This window comes from Protopterus annectens, chromosome 9.part0, assembly GCF_019279795.1.
Source record: "Protopterus annectens isolate FY-2018-M chromosome 9.part0, PAN1.0, whole genome shotgun sequence".
NCBI classification, from domain to species: Eukaryota; Metazoa; Chordata; order Ceratodontiformes; family Protopteridae; genus Protopterus; species Protopterus annectens.
In genome coordinates this window covers 925,959,476-925,977,660 of record NC_056743.1, presented here as the reverse complement: position 1 = coordinate 925,977,660, position 18,185 = coordinate 925,959,476, and the positions used below count along the sequence as shown (strand labels likewise).

The following is an 18,185-nucleotide window of genomic DNA, read 5'->3' as shown; positions in this document are numbered from 1 at the left end:
TCAGACTATGCTTGGGGGGGCCCATCTGGCAGGGAGATGCGTTCAAGGCAAATGGAGCCCAAACCAAATGCATCTACATATGACCCAGAAAGAAATGCTAACTGTACAGAATGCTCTGACAGCCTTCAAGGACTTCCTTCATCCAGGACAACTACTGATAAAGATGGACAACACCACAGTTATGTGGTACATAAACAAGCAGGGGGGTACCCACTCCTACCCCCTTTGCAGACTAGCCATGGCCTTGTGGAACACAGCCTTGACTTACCAAATACATCTTCTAGCTCAATTCCTGCCAGGAAAGCAAAATACTCTGGCAGATGACCTAAGTAGAAATCTAATGAACCCACACGAATGGAAAGTGGATCCACAAATCTTCAGCATGTTAACACAAAAATGGGGGAGCCCAGACATAGAGCTATTTGCCTCTCCCCAAAACTATCAGTTGGACAAATTCTGCACAAGAACTCATCACAAAAAAGCATGGAAAGTGGATGCTCTATCCTTCAGCTGGAAAAACCTATCAGTCTATGCCTTTCCCCCTCTGCCTCTACTCTCCAAGTCTTACTAAAAGTTGTTGTTGTGTCTTTCGGCTTTTCCCGGTTAGGGGTCGCCACAGCGGAATTCCGGTCCGCTAATGATTGGCAGTAGATTTTTTATGTGCCGAGTTGCCAGCCCTGAAGGTCTTACTAAAAGTCAGACAGGAAAAAACAAAAAAACAAAAATGATTCTCATTGCTCTGGACTGGCCTCGCCAACACTGGTACCCTCTTCTAAGGAATATGTCACACCTTCCTCCGTGGTACTTGCCTCAAACACCTCACCTTTTGTGTCAGTAGAACTATCACATTCTGCATACTCATCTCCAAACTCTGAATCTTGCAGCATGGCTAATCTACTAATTTCACCAATCACATCTCTCAGTAAACCTGTGATGGATGTCATTTTCGAGGCCTAGTACTAGAAAATTGTATGCTGATAAATGGAAGAGATTTTGTGCTTGGAACCAAGCACAAGGAATAGACACAGCAAAGCTCAATATTCCTTAGATTTTGCAATACTTAACTGAGATGCTTCACAAGGGCCTATCGTTTTCTTCAATAAAAATCCACACATCTGCCATCTCGCCTCATTACAACACAGAGCCTCCCCTCTTTTCTCATCCCCTGCTAAAACAGTACCTCAGGGGGGCCAAAAATGTAAGGCCTCCCAGGAGAGTGCCCACTTCTTCATGGGACCTCAATTTTGTGCTGGAAAAAGTCACCCTACCTCCTTTTGAACCAGCAGCCACTGCAGATATAACATTTCTTTCTTGGAAGACAGCCTTTCTTTTGGCAGTCACTTCAGCTAGAAGGGTTTCAGAATTACAGGCTCTCATGGCAGTGGAGCCTTTCATTATCTTTTATCTGTACAGGGTGGCCCTCAGGACCAATCCTTCTTTTATGCCTAAGGTGGTTTCCATTGTGGCTCTTAAACACATTCACCTGCCAACTTTTTTCCCAAATCCGCAGAAGAAGGGGGAGCGGATTCTGCATTCATTGGACGTACACAGACAACTAAGATTCTACTTAAACAGGACAAAATCTCTAAGAAAGTCTGAGCAACTACTGATGGCATTTGCTGCAGGATCAGAGGTGAAGACTATATCAAAGCAGACTATTTCTAAATGGATAAGCCATTGTATTAATTTCTGCTGCTTGCACCATGGTAAACCTGTGCCTAAGGGGATCAGATCCCATTCTACCAGGGCTGCTTCTGCTTCAGCAGCTTTTCTCAGAGGGGTTCCTACCAGAGACATTCTAGAAGCTGCTACTTGGAGCTCAGTTCATACATTCACAATGCATTACCATTTGCCTCTCTTTTCTAAATCCAGGGCAGGCTTTGCCACTGCAGTCCTGCAGGGCCTTATAGCTGCTCCTAATGCTGTTTAATTCCATCCTCCCATCCATAGCTTTAGGATTCTACCCAAATGTAATGACTGCAACAGTAAAACACGAAGAACATAGTACAGTTGTGTACACTTACCATAAATGTAGCTGTTCGAGTGTACTCACTGTTGCAGTCTGGGTTACCCACCCACCAGCCCCCTTTCTATACTTCTTTTTTCCTTCACTATGCTCAAAAGCCTTTGTGGTGTATTTGCTTTTAGTTGAAGGTAAATTTTTATGTGTTCTAAACTGCATGTATATATTCATAGTTATATATATATTTTTGCTCTCCATTTGGGGGGCATCTGACATATGGGGCAAGAAAAACTGATTAAAATGGTGTTGGCTGCATATTTTATACCCTTGATGACCTGACATCATAGAAGAGGAGAGAGCAACTGATGCAGGACCCAAGACTTTGTTATTCATGCCGACTGAGGGCAACCTGCCAGCTGATTACCCAAATGTAATGACTGCAACAGTGAATACACTTGAATATCTACATTTATGGTAAGTGTACACAACTGTACTTTTTCCATAAGATGGTCAAAAGTTTCTTCTTTTGGGGCAGAAGCTTAAGAACAGGAGTGGTAATGTGCCTTAATATATCTACAAGTATATTCATGCATCAAAGGAAGGAGACTGCTGTCAGAATCCCAGCTGGGTTGCTAGTATGGTCCTAAGTCACACAGCTTCTATACATTGGAGCTAAGAGTGCTTATCTTTTTCCTTGTTGTGATGCTCAAAATTAACAGAGGGTGTAGAGTATACTTCTCCAACAATGTTTTTGGTCACCAGTTGAAACTAAGTGGAATGTCAAGTTCTTTCATCAAGTGACACATCTGTGTGTTAGGTGTCAGATGCCACAGAAGCAGTAGTGGACCTGGAAGATAAGCAGGTTCAAGGGGAATGCGGGTATGGTATTTGTTGAAGTTAGTCACATCCTTGGGTCAATCCATCTGTTCTAGATCCTGAAACTGCTAAATAGCGAAATCAGTATATTTGATGTGATTTTTGGTGAAATAATGAGTGAAGATGTTATTGTTTGGTGCTGATGGAAAAGCTGATTGTGTGGTGATGCCAGAATATTCTGAACACAAACTTAGTTGGGATCTGGAATGCAATTGCTATGATGTACCATATCTGGTAAGTAGAGAAACTAAAGTATTGGGATTGAACACAGAAGACATGACAAGGTTTGGAGATAATAAAGAATAAGTACTGGAATCTGAGTGGATTGTCTAAAGTACACATGAAATGCATGGTAGTGACTAAAATGGATGAAGTGCAGCACTTAACATGATGAGTGAGAAGCCATTGTTAAACAAAAATATGCAAGACTTGGGGATAAGGCAGTTAAGCAGAATGGAGGATAAAGCAAGAAAGAGAAATCCAGAGTTGCATGGTGTATTGAAAGGTAAACAAAAGATGGACTTAATGGACTGTGTGAAAAACAAGATGGCCATATGGACTGGGTTTGTGAAAGATTCCTCGGGGAAGCCATTTGTGAAACATTTGCAATTGCCAGGCTCAGAAATCAAATGTAGGAAACCCAGACTGATACTGCTTTAGTTTTTGATGTCCTATGAAAAAGAATAGATACTGTCGAAGTTGTGGCAACCAGGCAGAAAATAATCTGTGGCCAGGAGACCTGTACTTGTTGAACATGGTTACTCAAAGGTTACATTGAAACATCTGTTGTGTTTTGTATGAATGATATAGGCTAACTGATGTTTAAACTGTTATTTTCTGTTATCTTTAAGTTGTACTGCAATGGTAAAGTGTTGACATTTTACATTCCATATGAAGCGGTTGAGAAAATTAAAGTGATACACATGGGATTTGCCCAATTTCAAATACAGCAAAAAGACAAAAAAGTTTGTTCATTTTAAGAAATAATGATTTTATTTGAGAAACGAAGGATGAATGATGGGAGAGATCTATTTTGACTGAAAAGACAGCTATTCATACATCTAATCCATGTGAAAAGTTGGTTGGATAGACTGGAAAGTTCTTTGCGATGATATGGAGCAGAGTGCAATACAGGCATATTTTCTAAATGCAGTTTATTGAAAGTTTTACCCTGTAAACAGAAACAAGGGCTAAAGTTTCCCTAAGTAAAGGAAAAGGATTGTTTTCAAATTTTCTGACAGTATTTTTTTTATAACTTTGAGGATTATTACCCAATTCAGGAAATATATTGCCATATTTTTACAGCTAAAATATCAAATTTGTCTGTCATGTTAATTGGGACTTATGGACTTTAGAAGTTTTAACAGTAATAACAGTAGTAGCTCTGCAAGTGTATGTATGTATATATGTATATTTATATATATATACACACACACACACACACACACACACACACACACACACACACACACACATACAAACACAAACACACGTGTATAAGTTTTAATCTAATATCATTCAATTTTGAAGCATATAGTGAGTGCTAATTATATCAGAGTTTAAAGTCTGAGTTTCATTTCATTTAAAATATGGTGCTGTACTAAATAAAAACCATATTAATAACAGTAATATGAAATAAGTACACAATAGGAAAGGGTTACTCATTCGTATTTATTTCTTCTTTTCTCTAATTCCCAATGACGGCAAATAAATAAGGTGGTAATTACATTCAGCAGGTCTGAATGCAGCAAAAGTAAATATTTAGTAATGTTTAAATTTTGTTGTTGTTTGTCTTTCAGCTTTTCCCAGTTAGGGGTCGTCACAGCGGAACTCCGGTACGCTAATGATTGGCAGTAGATTTTTCACGAACGCCAAGGTGCCAGCTCGACGTTCAACCTTCAACGAAGGCACACCCACTTACGCATGTCTTTTGAATGCCCACCTAACCACAGGGAGGACATGCAGACTCCACACAGAAGGCATTCCCTGCAATCCAGCCGAGAATCAAACGGGAGAACCTCTTGCTGTGAGGCAACAATGCTACTGCTGCACCACCGTGGATGTCTATTTATTTAGTAATGTTTAAATACTTGTTTTAAAAAAACACTCAAAACTGATGTTTAGTAGAACTGGTGTTTATGCAGGAAAATCTACAGAGACAGAACTGTTTTGTATTTAACATATACATTTTAAATAGTGGTACAAATTGAACATGATATATTTTGAAATATAAGATGGAGTTTAATGACATGGAAGTAACCCTAAACTTCCCTCCTGCTACCTAAACCTAAATTCTCTGATCACTCCTCGACTGTAAACTCCCCTCCCAATGCCTAACTCTAAATCCCCCAACTGCTCCCTAAACCTAAACTCTATAATTGTTTCCTAACCTTAATCTCCCAGATCATCCTTAAACCTAAATTCCCCAGCTGCTCCCTAACTCAGAACTCCCTCTCAATCCCTAACCCTAATCCTGAACCTCATTCTATAATCCTAACTCTAAATCCCCAGTAAGCTCTAAACTCTCACTCCATCTCACTCCCTCACCAGGACTGGCACACCTGCCTTACTCAAACATGGCTACGTTTGGGAGCCTGCTCCACTCTCTACACGGATGCAGCACCTTGCCTAAACACTTAGCTAAGTATGGGTGTCAGATCATTTGAGCTGCAAGACACCCGTTTCTGAATGAAATACTGATCTGCAAGCAGCCAGTACTCAAGTGCTTGTAGTAGGTTCATGGGTACTACATTTCAAGAAAAGAGAAGGCGAGATGAAGGTGGCACAGTCTAAGGATGCAGTGTAGACATTCTAGAGGAAATGCAAAGAAGTATAGTTCACAGAATGGATGATGGATAACTAGAGTGTCGGAGTTGCCTTCATGAAGTGGTAGTTGAATCAAACAAGACTTCAAGAATGCAAAAGCAGGCAAAGGACCATCCTTAGAAGCACAGGGAGTGGATGGGATAAGGTGATTGATAGGTAAGGCTTGTAGCTTACACAATAAAATATGAGCAGAGTACAAGCGCCATGCAGGTTTTATATGCCATCTGGATTTGGATGCACAATTTCAAAAAGAGAATCAAGCTACGTGGATTGTACATTACAACGTAAACCTGCTGCTCTGAGTCCTGTAGAGAGCTCAGACATACATTTAGTACCAGCTGACTTAAGGAGCTGATACAGTGCTACCTCTCTACTAAAACTAACTTTCTCTGTTTCTTTTATATCTCACATGAAATGCAAGGCTGAAAGGCAGAGGCAGTGGTCTACAATGCTGCCTAATACTGGACTGCATAAGCATGTGATGTAGCCATTTTTCACTATGGGGATAAAGCTGCAAAAGCAGTTGTCTTAACAAATGCAGCTATTTGCATCTAATTCCTTGCCTGGGGAATAGAAACAGCATCTACATTAGTATTCTCAGGCTTCCACCAATCGATGGTGGACCACCAAAAACTACATCCTGCCCCTAAAGATAAACCACTTCTTTTTAGTCCTTGAAAGTAAAGGAAGTGGTCAGTACCTTTAAATGTTTTGTAGACATCTTTCTGTTTAGGGGAATTACTATCTCTACAGAAGACAGTTTCCTCAGAATTTTAACACAGTCAGGATAATCATTCAAGTTCTCCCCCTTCTGGGTTTCAAACCCAGGCTATCAGGTATTTAAAAAATAAAAAGGAAAGGCCGACATCTGCTACTCCCCAGGGAATCATTCAATACCAGTGAGTACTTCAAACTCTAATCTTCTTCAACTACTGAGTCCTCATTTTTGACAGTTCATGAAACAGAACTCCCCCCACAAAAAAAAATCCAACTTGAAAAGTATGAGTAACAGAACTGAACCAGATAATGCACTTATTATATTTTATGTGGTAAGACAACAGTTAGTAGTATTAAATTCATCAGTGCTACTTTTCACTTGGGCTCTTGCATAACATTTTATAATGGCTCAGCTGATTATTCATTTACTAAACGAGGAATTCCAGTCCTCTAAATCAAGGGTCTCATACCCCTGGCATATGGGCCAGATGTGAACCCTAAGCATATGGTCTATGGCCCATAGAGAGAAGGTGCCACTGCATGTTAGTCTGGGCCACAAAATAGTAGTGTGCACAACTGACATCTGAATGAGACTAGTGTTAAAAGTTTCATTTAAACTCCAGCTTGTGGTTTGAAATCTTGAACGATTTGTTTCATTCAATAATATTCCAAGTATTCACTTTATCATGATTAGGATAAAGTCAGTACTCAGAGAATGGGTTAATGAATGCATGTTTTATTTATTCATTCATTCATTTAGTTGTGTATTTATCAATTATGTTTATTAACTGGGTATGTGGACCCATTTCAGCCACAGCTAGGAGATAAAGTTTACATGCACAAGAAAATGAGGAGAGACAGTCAAATTTAAACAGATGACAAAGATGCCAAAATGATTACACATACATAATGTATGAAATGAACAGCAAAACTGATTATTAAATTGCTGTTTTGCAGTATACAGGCTCATGCAGCAAAACTGAAACAAAAAGCTGAGTTAGTAATATACAAATATTGGTACAAATTGAAAGCTGAATAAGGATAGGTTACATAAGTATATATCGTATATTTCCATGGAGCAAGATATAGATTCTTTGCAAGTAACTTTGATTTACACCAGTTAGGGAAAGTCAGTAGGTTATGGTTACATTGTTGCAGATTGTTTAAACCATGAGCATGCTGCTTGCTTTTGTAGGTATTTTAGAATCTCAGTCCTGAAAACTTTGTCTACATGGCAACTTCTAATATTATTTAGAAAAGAATCTCATAGATTAGGGTCTAGAAAGGAAAATGCTTGGTTGATGGCGGCTAAGGTACTTTTTTGATCTTTCAGTGCATTTGCATTCTGTGCACGAGAGTACATGTGATACTGTAGCAATAACCCATGCTTGGGTGTGGGTAATGCTGGATTTACCCACGGTTGGTGTTGTTTGGTCACGAGGGCGAAGCCCGAGTGGCCAAAGAAAGCCAACCATGGGTAAATCCAGCATTACCCACACCCAGAAGTGGGTTATTGCTATTATACAATGACATTATTTAAGAAAAAAAAAACTGCTGCCCTTCCGCATCTGTCTGGTATTCTGCGGCAGTTCTGATGTACTGCGCATGCGTATGCCTACGCAGTACATCAGAGCTGTGGGCAAAAGCAACGGAGAAAGCAAGATCTCTGTTACTTTTTACAAACTGTTTTGTTATGTTAAATGGGTTTAACATAGCGAGACAGCTTTAAAAAAAGCAACGGAGAATCTCCGTTGCTTTTTTTAAAGCTGTCTCGCTATGTTAAACCCATTTAACATAGCGAGACAGTTTTAAAAAAAGCAATGGAGAAAGCAAGATCTCAGTTGCTTTTTACAAACTGTCTCGCTATGTTAAAGGAGTTTAACATAGCGAGACAGCTTTAAAAACAACGGAGAATCTCCGTTGCTTTTTTTAAAGCTGTCTCGCTATGTTAAACTTGTTTAACATAGTGAGACAGTGTGAAGCAATGGAGATCTTGTATTCTCCGTTGCTGTAAAAAAAGAGTTATAGTAATGGAAAAAGTCCAGGCGACTGGACCTTTTTCCATTACTATAACTCTGATTTACAACGTGCACGCTGACCAATCAGCGTGCTCGTTTTTGAATATTAATGGGGGGTCGTTGTATAATGAACAGTTTTAACTGTCAGTATGGTTAATTATAGAGGGTTTTGTAATAAGGAAAAAAAAAAGAGAACTTGCACATTATTGCATTGTATATGGATATCTACATGTTGCACTTGAAACCACCTTACTGTTTTTTGAGAGCGAGACAGTGATATTCTGTCACTGGGGAGAAAAGAATAAAATGGCAAATCTTGTAAGATAACAACTGCATGTTAACTGAGATTTGTCTTAGAAACATAGATGAGGTGAGTCAGTCCACATTCTAAGTGTGCTTCCAAAATGTTTTTCCTTATTACAGGTGTACCATCAGGGTAAAATGTGTATGTATATATATATATATATATATATATATATATATATATATATATATATATATATATATATATATATATATATATGGGATCCGAGCATATGTCCAAATCACAAAACATCGAACACACATACACGAGAGCGCTTAACATCGAAAAGCACTTCCGTGTATGTGTGCCTGTTTCGTAGATTGGACTACAGTGCAGGTAAGGAAAATTCCCTTTTCCCCACTGTAGTGCGATCTCGGAGTGAGAATATTAAAGTGGGGGGGGGTGCAGGGGGGGGGTGAAGCCCTCCTGCAGAAATGTAGATTTTTTTTTTGAACTACACATACACGGAAGCGCTTTTCGATGGTAAGCGCTTTCGTGTATGTGTTTCCGATGTTTTGTGATTCGGACATATGCTAGTCGAGCATGTGTCCTAGACCCATATACACATATATATATATATATATATATATATATATATATATATATATATATATGTATATATCTATATCTATATATATATGGTTCCCTATCAGAAGCCTGAAACACTATAAGCCTGAAAATCAAAATCCTGAAAACTATAGACTGAAAGACCAAAATCCTGAAAACACAAAATGGACATACTGACGTCATTGTGGCTTTGCTATTGTTAGCCCTGTGGTGTTGGGTCATGCGTTGGGTTCAGGTAAGTGTGCGGTTGGTTTTATGTTAGGGTTAGGGGCGGTTTAAGTGAGTTAGGGTTAGGGCGCAGGTTAGACATGTATGCAATAGTGACAAATATTGGGGTTAGGGGCGGTTTAAGTGAGTTAGGGTTAGAGCGTGGGTCAGGTGAGTGTGCGATAGTGACGGACCTTAGGGTTAGGGTCAGGGTCAGTTGGTAGATATTAGTGTCTTTATAGTGACATATTAGCATTTATTTGTGTTTTCAGGATTTTGAGTTTCAGGATTTTGGTCTTTCAGTATATAGTTTTCAGGATTTTGATTTTCAGGCTTATAGTGTTTCAGGCTTCTTATAGGGAACTATATATATATATATATATATATATATATATATATATATATATATAATTGCCAAATGGTCTTCATTATTAATTTTATTTAAAGTACATAAGGGTAGTATTATTATGGCAGCTACTAAGTAGGCCAGGACCAGCTTGAATGTCACACTGATGGAGGAAGGAATGTGAATTTGTTAACATGTATACCACTACACTGTGTTTGCAGCACACTAAACCACTCCCATACCTGATAGAATATATAGTTTGTGATAAACCTATTATTCTGTTATTTTTGTTTTACTTGGATCGCTTGTGTGTGCCTAATAAAGGATTTTCGACTGGAAACAGACTGTCTACCCTGTTTGGACTACTTTTGAATACTTAGTAATTCTGTACAATATTTCAAATTATATTTCTTATTTTTTTACGTAGGATGAGGTTAAGTACACTACTTCTGCTACCATTATCTGATCTTATTAATATACAGTGATTAACTAGATATATATGAATTGAAAATCTTCCACACAGAGAATTGTCTTACACTGTTTTGTTTTTGGACCCACTATACTTGTTTAGTGGGTTGTTTGAGACTTTGGGGATACCACGGAGATTACCTGTTTTTTGGTTGGCATTTTGATTTCTAAGACCAAGGTTTTTCGTCCATCAGAGGATCCCAGATTTGGTGTGGAATTCCAGCATTTTAAAACATGGACAATGACAGACTAAGAGAGTTACTAACTGATATGGAATGATACAAAAGCAGATGAGATACAAACAGATACAGAGAATGGACAGAAAAGACAGAGCTCAGAAAGTATGAATTCAGAGACTTTTTCTAAACTAGAAAAGCAATTGAAACGCATGCAGCGTCTTTACTGGGACACATTTATTTATGACAAAGCATAGATAAGAAGAGACTACCCAGGGGACTTAGACTGAACAAAAGACCAATGTGGAAAAGTATGGATGATTCACTTTCTAATGAATGGGAAGATATTTTAGAGGATGTCAGCTACAAATGTATTCATCTGCTATTAAGGAATAACCTTAATGTGAAGGAAGCTACAAAGACTGATATCACATTTTTAAAAACAACGTTGGAAAATGAGAATCACAATGTCCTAGATGATAAATTTGAGCTGTTTAAAGAAAGAATGAAACAATATGAGCAGTCCATTAAACAAAGAAAGATTAATAAAATGAAACAAGATCAACTGGACAAAGGTGATCCTTGGAGACTTACTAGGAGGTACAATAATAATAATAGCAATAACAAGAGAGCCAACAACAGGCAAGATTTTAGATATAACAGGGGATATAGGGGAAAGTATAACTGGGCCTGCAGATCTCAATGGGATTTTCCCATGGGAGATCCTTGCACATACCTAGACAGGGGCACAATGCAGGACCACCAGGAGGCTGCCCCCCCCAATATCTCATTCCCCACCATCTCAATCCCATCTGGCTATCAGAACTCCGCAGAAGCTTTTGACACAGATGGATAAGGACAGGAACATAAGCCACAGAGGTGACCAGAGCTGACAGAGAGTTCTACAGGATGAATTGCAGGACTACCAGGACAACCGGAGCCACAGACAATCCAGCTACCAGGAGCAGCAATCCCTTCACAGAGACCAGTTTCTTCAGGAAGACCAATATCAACAGTACAGACACCAACCACCACACCAATACCAAAGCCAGCACCAGTACCAGAACCACGTTGTCCCTCTTACCAGGTTCCCTACCACAGCCACAGTGAAGAATATTACTGCAACCCACTGTGATTCCAGAAAGCATAGGAGGAATTCCAAAGATCTTAGACCCTATCCATGACCCCCCCCCCTGGGAGACAGGAGAACCAAACATTGGACAGGGGTGATGGAAATACAATACCTGGAGAATCCAGACTGGAACCCCGACTACAACCTAGGTCCCAAGCTCAGATGGAGAAACCAGCCACAGCCACAATAACAGGTGCTTCACTTATCTGGAACCACTCTGTTAAAGCACTGACTGAAGATGCAAAGGACTTACTTTTGTACCAAGCTGCAGGAACGAGGTAGCTCAGGTACTGATAGACCTTAAAATGTTTGTGAGGAAACTCAACTAAAAGGTACAGTTTCAAGGCAAAATTAATAACATTGAAAATAAGCATATTGATGAAACTATAAAAAGGCCTAGCAGCTATTGTCCACCACTACATCAAACATTAGCTGCTTTTGAAGTGAAATGCGAGATGAATATCAGGAAAATACTTAAAAGACTTCCTAAGAAAAACATGTTATAACTTAACACAGGGAGAAAGTAAAGCATTGATTGAAGTAGGCAATGATAAACCCAGGTATGTAATGAAGACAGACAAGAGAGGAGGTATACTTGTGACTGATATCACTAGCTACAACCAAAAGATAGAGAACATGCTTGAGAATAACAGATTTTATGAGTTATTTACCATGGATGACATAAAATGAGCATATGATTTATGGAACACTAATCTCGCAACATTATGGGAAGAAAAACTTATTACTGAAAAGCTTTATAATTATTTATGGAGCCCATGCCCACTTTTACCTTATTTTTTTGGAATACCAAAGCCACACAAGAACAGAGAAGACCCACCTTATAGACCGGTGGTAGCAAGTGGGGGTTCGCTTACTGAAGCCACAGCCATTTACCTTGATTACTTGCTGAAACCTTTAGCAGAAAAGAATAAGTCATACATAAGAGATTCAATGGATTTTTTGAAGAAAATAAAAGCATTACATGGAAGGTGACCGTATTTTATTAAGTATCGATGTGGAATCCTTGTACACAGTGCTCCCTCACAATTACTGTATAACAGCAGCTATGGAATCTTTTAATAAACATAATCAAGGTACAAAGACACAAATGTAAAAGTTTGCAAGCTCACTAATCTTGTACTGGACTTTAATTTCTTTACCTTCAATGGCAAGCACTACAAACAAAAAACTGGTACAACAATGGGGGCTGCCATGGCTCCCAGCATAGCTAACATAACCCTGGGCAAGTGGGAGGAGGACTTTGTGTTAAACAACACAGACTACATGCAGCATGTCACATGCTATTTACATTTTATTTTATTGATGACATTTTTACTGTGTGGGAAGGTGACATATTGCAGCTTGGACATTTTATCACTTAATCAAACAACCCCCTTCCTGAAGTTTACCTCTTACCATAGCTATACTTCAACCACTTTCTTAGATATGCAGATTTCCAAGGACACCAACAATAACAGAATCACCACTGATCTCTTCAGAAAAACAACAAGGTTAACTTATTACTCCAGAGTAAAAGTGCATCCTGCAAAAAGCAAGTATAATGTAGTGAAGTCCCAGGGCTACAGATTAGCTAGAATTACCACTGAGATGGAACCATTTTTGAGAAACCTGAACAACTTAAAAGAATGATTTCCTAGTGAGAGGCTATGAAAGTCAGATGTTAAAAAACATCCTGGATCCCATTATAGAAGGAAAAGGACCGATGCACCTTAACTCAACCTCCCCAGTAGTAGAATGTTTAGAGATTCCACAGAGAATAACAAATCCAAAAATAGCTGCAGCCTGACATACACTTTGGATTATCACAGTATCAAAAATGTTATTAAAGAAAACTGGGCCATTGTCACAGGAAACCCTTATCTGATTAACATCTTAGGTGAAGCCCCATCCTTTCTTTACAGGAAGGCCAGGAACATTAGAAGTTTTGATGAATTTAAACCTAGACTATATAAGAGAAACACTAAAAGATGCAAAGCTAATTGTACATGTTGTATATTTATACAGCACGGTGATAGTTTTTATTGCCCTTATTTAAAGAAAATCATTAAGACCAGTGCAGGGGTTGGTTGTAACACTACCAAAAGTAATTTACAGGGCACAGTGCAGCAAATGTGATGCATTTTATGTGGGCAAGACTGTAAATAAACTTAAGCATAGGATTTCATGTCATCTGGCAGAAATCTGCTCTGGATGTAAAAATAATGCACTAGCCAAACACCTTGCTGTGCATAAAAGACACACAGGTTTTACATTCCAGATAGTAGATTACATAGACATGGGTGATCTTGAAGGAGACATCCTGAATATGCTGGAAAAATGTGAACTTATGTGGCAATTAAAGCTGAACTCTTTCAGGAAGCCTGGACTAAACTATTACTGTTCGCTTAAAAGTGTACTGGAACTTAGAAAATTGCCACATTGTTTACATGACAAATTTTATTTCATTTTGTGTACTAGAACTTAGAAAATTGCCACATTGTTTACATGACTAATTTTATTTTATTTTGTGTACTAGAACTTAGAAACTTGCCACATTGTTTACATGACTAATTTTATTTTATTTTATTCTTCCAGATGGTTTTAAATACCATGATAAATAATTTTTAATAGAAGTGTATATTTTGTTTCTATCATCACACATTTATTTCCTCTTTTTTCATTTTCTTTTTTTCCACTTTATTTGAAATTATGATTAATAACAATACTAGCTAATTATACAATAATATTTTTGTAGATAGTTTTTTAGGGTTCTTGTACACAGACGTGAAGAAGTTTAGAAGGACGAAAGAGATCTTTGTTAACAACAGGTTATGGAAATAGAATATGGTTTGCACAATGGATTTTTTGCATGCAAAATGTATATGTATATATTTATATATATTTTTAGATTGCCAAATGGTCTAACATTTATATATTTCCAACCATGTAGTATATTGTCTTGGATAAAATCATAGACTTAATAATTTGGTTAATAAGAGGTATCACTTCATTATTAATTTTCTTTAAAGTACATAAGGGTTATATTATTATGACTGCTACTGAGTAGAGCAGAACCGGCTCAATTGTCACACTGATGGGGGAAGGGATGTGAATTTGTTAACATCTATACCAATACACTGTGTTTTAGAGCACAATAAGCCACTCCCATACCTGATAAAAAGTTATATATATAGTTAGAAAGTCTGTTATTTTTGTTTTACTTGGATCGCTTGTCTGTGTGCTTGATAAAGGATTTTCAACTGGAAACAGACTGTCTACCCTGCTTGGATTACTTTTGAATACTTGGTAATTATGTATAATATTTCAAATGACATTTTATTTATTTTTTGACTTAGGACAAGTTTAAGTTTGCTACTTCTACTACCATTATCTTATCTTGTTAATATACAGTGATTAACTACATATATATGAATTGAAAATCTTCAGTACAGAGAAGCTTCTTACACTGTTTTGAACTAGGAGATATTGGAGTAGCCATATAAGGTTACATTTATTTTTGCTTTGATATAATTTATGTAGACTGACACAGTTAAAGTGGGATCAGGAGTTAGACATAAATATTTAGAGCTACTTCTAGGAAAAGTATTTATTTTTATTTTTGAGTTGTGCTGAAGAACATCTTCTGTGATTATGTGAGGTAAGCACTAGAGATCAGTTACTCTGAGCCAGTGATCTCAGTGCTTGCTTGAGATGTCGATTAGAGCAGATGCTTCTGATTTTCAGGGATGTTTATCTCATGCAGATATTTTTGTAAGTGTTAGCATGACTCTAGATGGATCTTTGTTCAATGGAAACAATAAACACTGCCCACAGCTGTGATAGGTGCATGTGTGGCACTACATATACATCAAAGATATGTCTCTGTGAAACAACATGTCGGATATCAAAAAATGGTAAAGGGGTATACAGTTAAACAAAGAAACCCCGCATAGACTGCTGCCTGGATGATAGCTTCCAGTGACCATCTCTTGCCTGTGCAGAATCATTGAAATGGCTGAGTCAAGAAACGACTGATGGCCAGCAGGCAATAGGGGAAAAAAAAGGCAATGTACATGCTGACAAAATTTTATTTAGTTTGCATAACAAGTTGACTGTTTACTGACATATGCATAAAGGTGTCTGCATACCTTGTTTGCTGACGTACATGCAAATATATTGCAAACCTCACATTATCTAGACATTATGGATGACATGCACATTTCCCCTAAAAATAATGTTTTAACAGAATAACTCATGAATTTCCTGTGTAATAGTGTCCATTCCTGAGTCTGTTTGTTTTGCTGAAATATTTCTGGTTGAGTCCTATATCTATTCACTACGGGACACTGATGGGGGAAGGGATGTGAATTTGTTAACATCTATACCAATACACTGTGTTTTACAGCACAATAAACCACTCTCGTACCTGATAAAAAGTTATATATATAGTTAGAAAGTTTGTGATCAACCTGTTATTCTGTTATTTTTGTTTTACTTGGATCGCTTGTCTGTATGCTTAATAAAGGATTTTCGACTGGAAACAGACTGTCTACCCTGCTTGGATTACTTTTGAATACTTAGTAATTATGTATAAAAATGCAACTTTTGATAAGTGCAGTATTTTATAAAAAAAAATATGGTTATAGTTTCACATGTTGGTGACTACTTTTATTACTGCTCAAAAAGACTGAAAACAAAACATAAAGAACAGTTTCTGCAACAGCAAACAAGACTTTGTTGTACCAGCAGTATGCATATTCCTCGTGATCGTATACAGGCTTGTTTATACCTGTAGCCTGAATTTGAAAACACATTCAACTTACTGCAAGGCACACGAGGGAAGGTTATGAATAGACATGTCTCATTTGTCTGTTCTTTAGATTAGGGGAACCTTCTGACGTAATGGCTGCCACAATGTGAAAGCTTGTTAGTAGCAAAAAATTGTCTGGAAGATAAAAGCAGGATCACTGGAGAGACCTACTGACCAGAATGCATGCAAGTGCCTCCTGCACATATTAATCTTCTACACCACTGAAGCACTAGAATCCATGTGGAAAACAATGAAAGTAAACAGTGAGCTAACATGGCCTGAGGCATTGTCTAAGGAAATACAATCAGTATAAATGTGCTGTAGATACCAGCCTCAAACCCGCATAACACTGCGCTTAACAAATGATAAAGCTAAATAACTAGTTTGCAAAATAATGCATTTTGTTCTTGCTTTCCTTCTTTCTTTCTTAGAAATCTGTCTAAAACACAGACATACATTTTTAATTGTTTTATTTATTTCAGTTAACCAGGTTGGCGTTCTTAAGGCCTATGGACAGTTTTCAGAAGAGACCTAAGGTGGAACTTACACAGAGTTTTGAGTTCCTATATACAAAAAATGAATTAGCAGCTCTTGCTGTCATCTAGACCTCGGAAAGGCATTGAATGTAAAAGACAGCCACATCAAACTATTTATCAGTTGATGCTTACTTGATCAAGTACATTCAGAATGACCTCAGCGTGGCTCCTGTACACAAATGCAATCAAACCACCTTGGTTTGCCCACTGATTTGCTCCCATGGCACCCTGAATAGGTTTGTTGTACTTCAGCTCTGGCAGCTCTGCATGTTGCTTGCCCTTTGTCTTCAGAGATCCAGCAAGGTCCAGTATACCCCCTCCAAGAGCTTTCAGAATGGCATGTGGTGCACAGGAATCCCACTTAAAGGTGGTGTCTTCTGAAAATACATATGTGTCAACATGTCCAGTTAGAAGACATAGAAACTTGTAGCCAGCTCCACAAGCATAATACATCTTCCTTCCACATAGGCAGCTCAGGGACTGCTTGGTGTTTTCATTTTCACTGCTGCTTAACACAACAGAGATACTGGGCTGTGGCTCAGGTCGTGGGACTGAAGAGATATTAGTGCCATTATAGGATATTCCCCAGTAGTAGTGACCACGCCACCTGCATTAAAAAAGGGGAAATTCAAAATATAATCACACTGTTCATTTTTCTGTGTACATGATGTACATTTGTATTTCTTTTAATGCACTGTTTTTCTTACATTTCAGTTCACTAAAATTATGCTAAAATACTATTAAGCATCTGTTCAAAACTAGGTCAACATAACCATAACTAACACATCAGAATGAGTTTTTAACGGGACACTTCTTGGATTACTTTACATTTTACGAAAGATCAACTGTTTAAAAAGCAATTATGTTAGGTGTTTCAAATGCAATATTAAGCACTGCAGAACAGTATCAAATATGTTTAGAGAGAAAACAATAAAGTGATATGCAAGGAATGGGACTTGTATCTGCAGAATGTCATGCTGGCGTTTCTTGCAACTACTTGATACCTAGGGTTTAACAAAAGTGGTAATATAATAATAATCATGATCTTTGTTTTAATACTATAAAACAACTTTAACACCTAAAACTTAAGCTTGTTGAAATTTAAGTAATTTTCATTGGACAAAGGCATTTATTGCTTTAAAGATAAATTCAAATTTATTTTGATTAATGTTATGAGAAAAAAAAGAAAACACATCCAAACCACTAAAAATGATTTTTGATAGAATACCTGGAAAGTTT

The 18,185-nt window shown here is 37.8% G+C and overlaps 1 protein-coding gene across 1 annotated transcript in view; it reads right to left on the bottom strand.

The window, feature by feature from the left end:
• Positions 1–16,253: 16,253 nt before the first annotated feature.
• The window catches only part of INPP1 (inositol polyphosphate-1-phosphatase), a 298,246-nt gene continuing 296,314 nt past the window's right edge, over positions 16,254–18,185 (bottom strand). Inside the window, exon 6 of the mRNA XM_044083668.1 lies at positions 16,254–17,553. Within this exon, the coding sequence (XP_043939603.1) occupies positions 17,064–17,553 (490 nt within the window). The 3' untranslated portion in view covers positions 16,254–17,063. The remainder of the gene's footprint in view (positions 17,554–18,185) is intronic.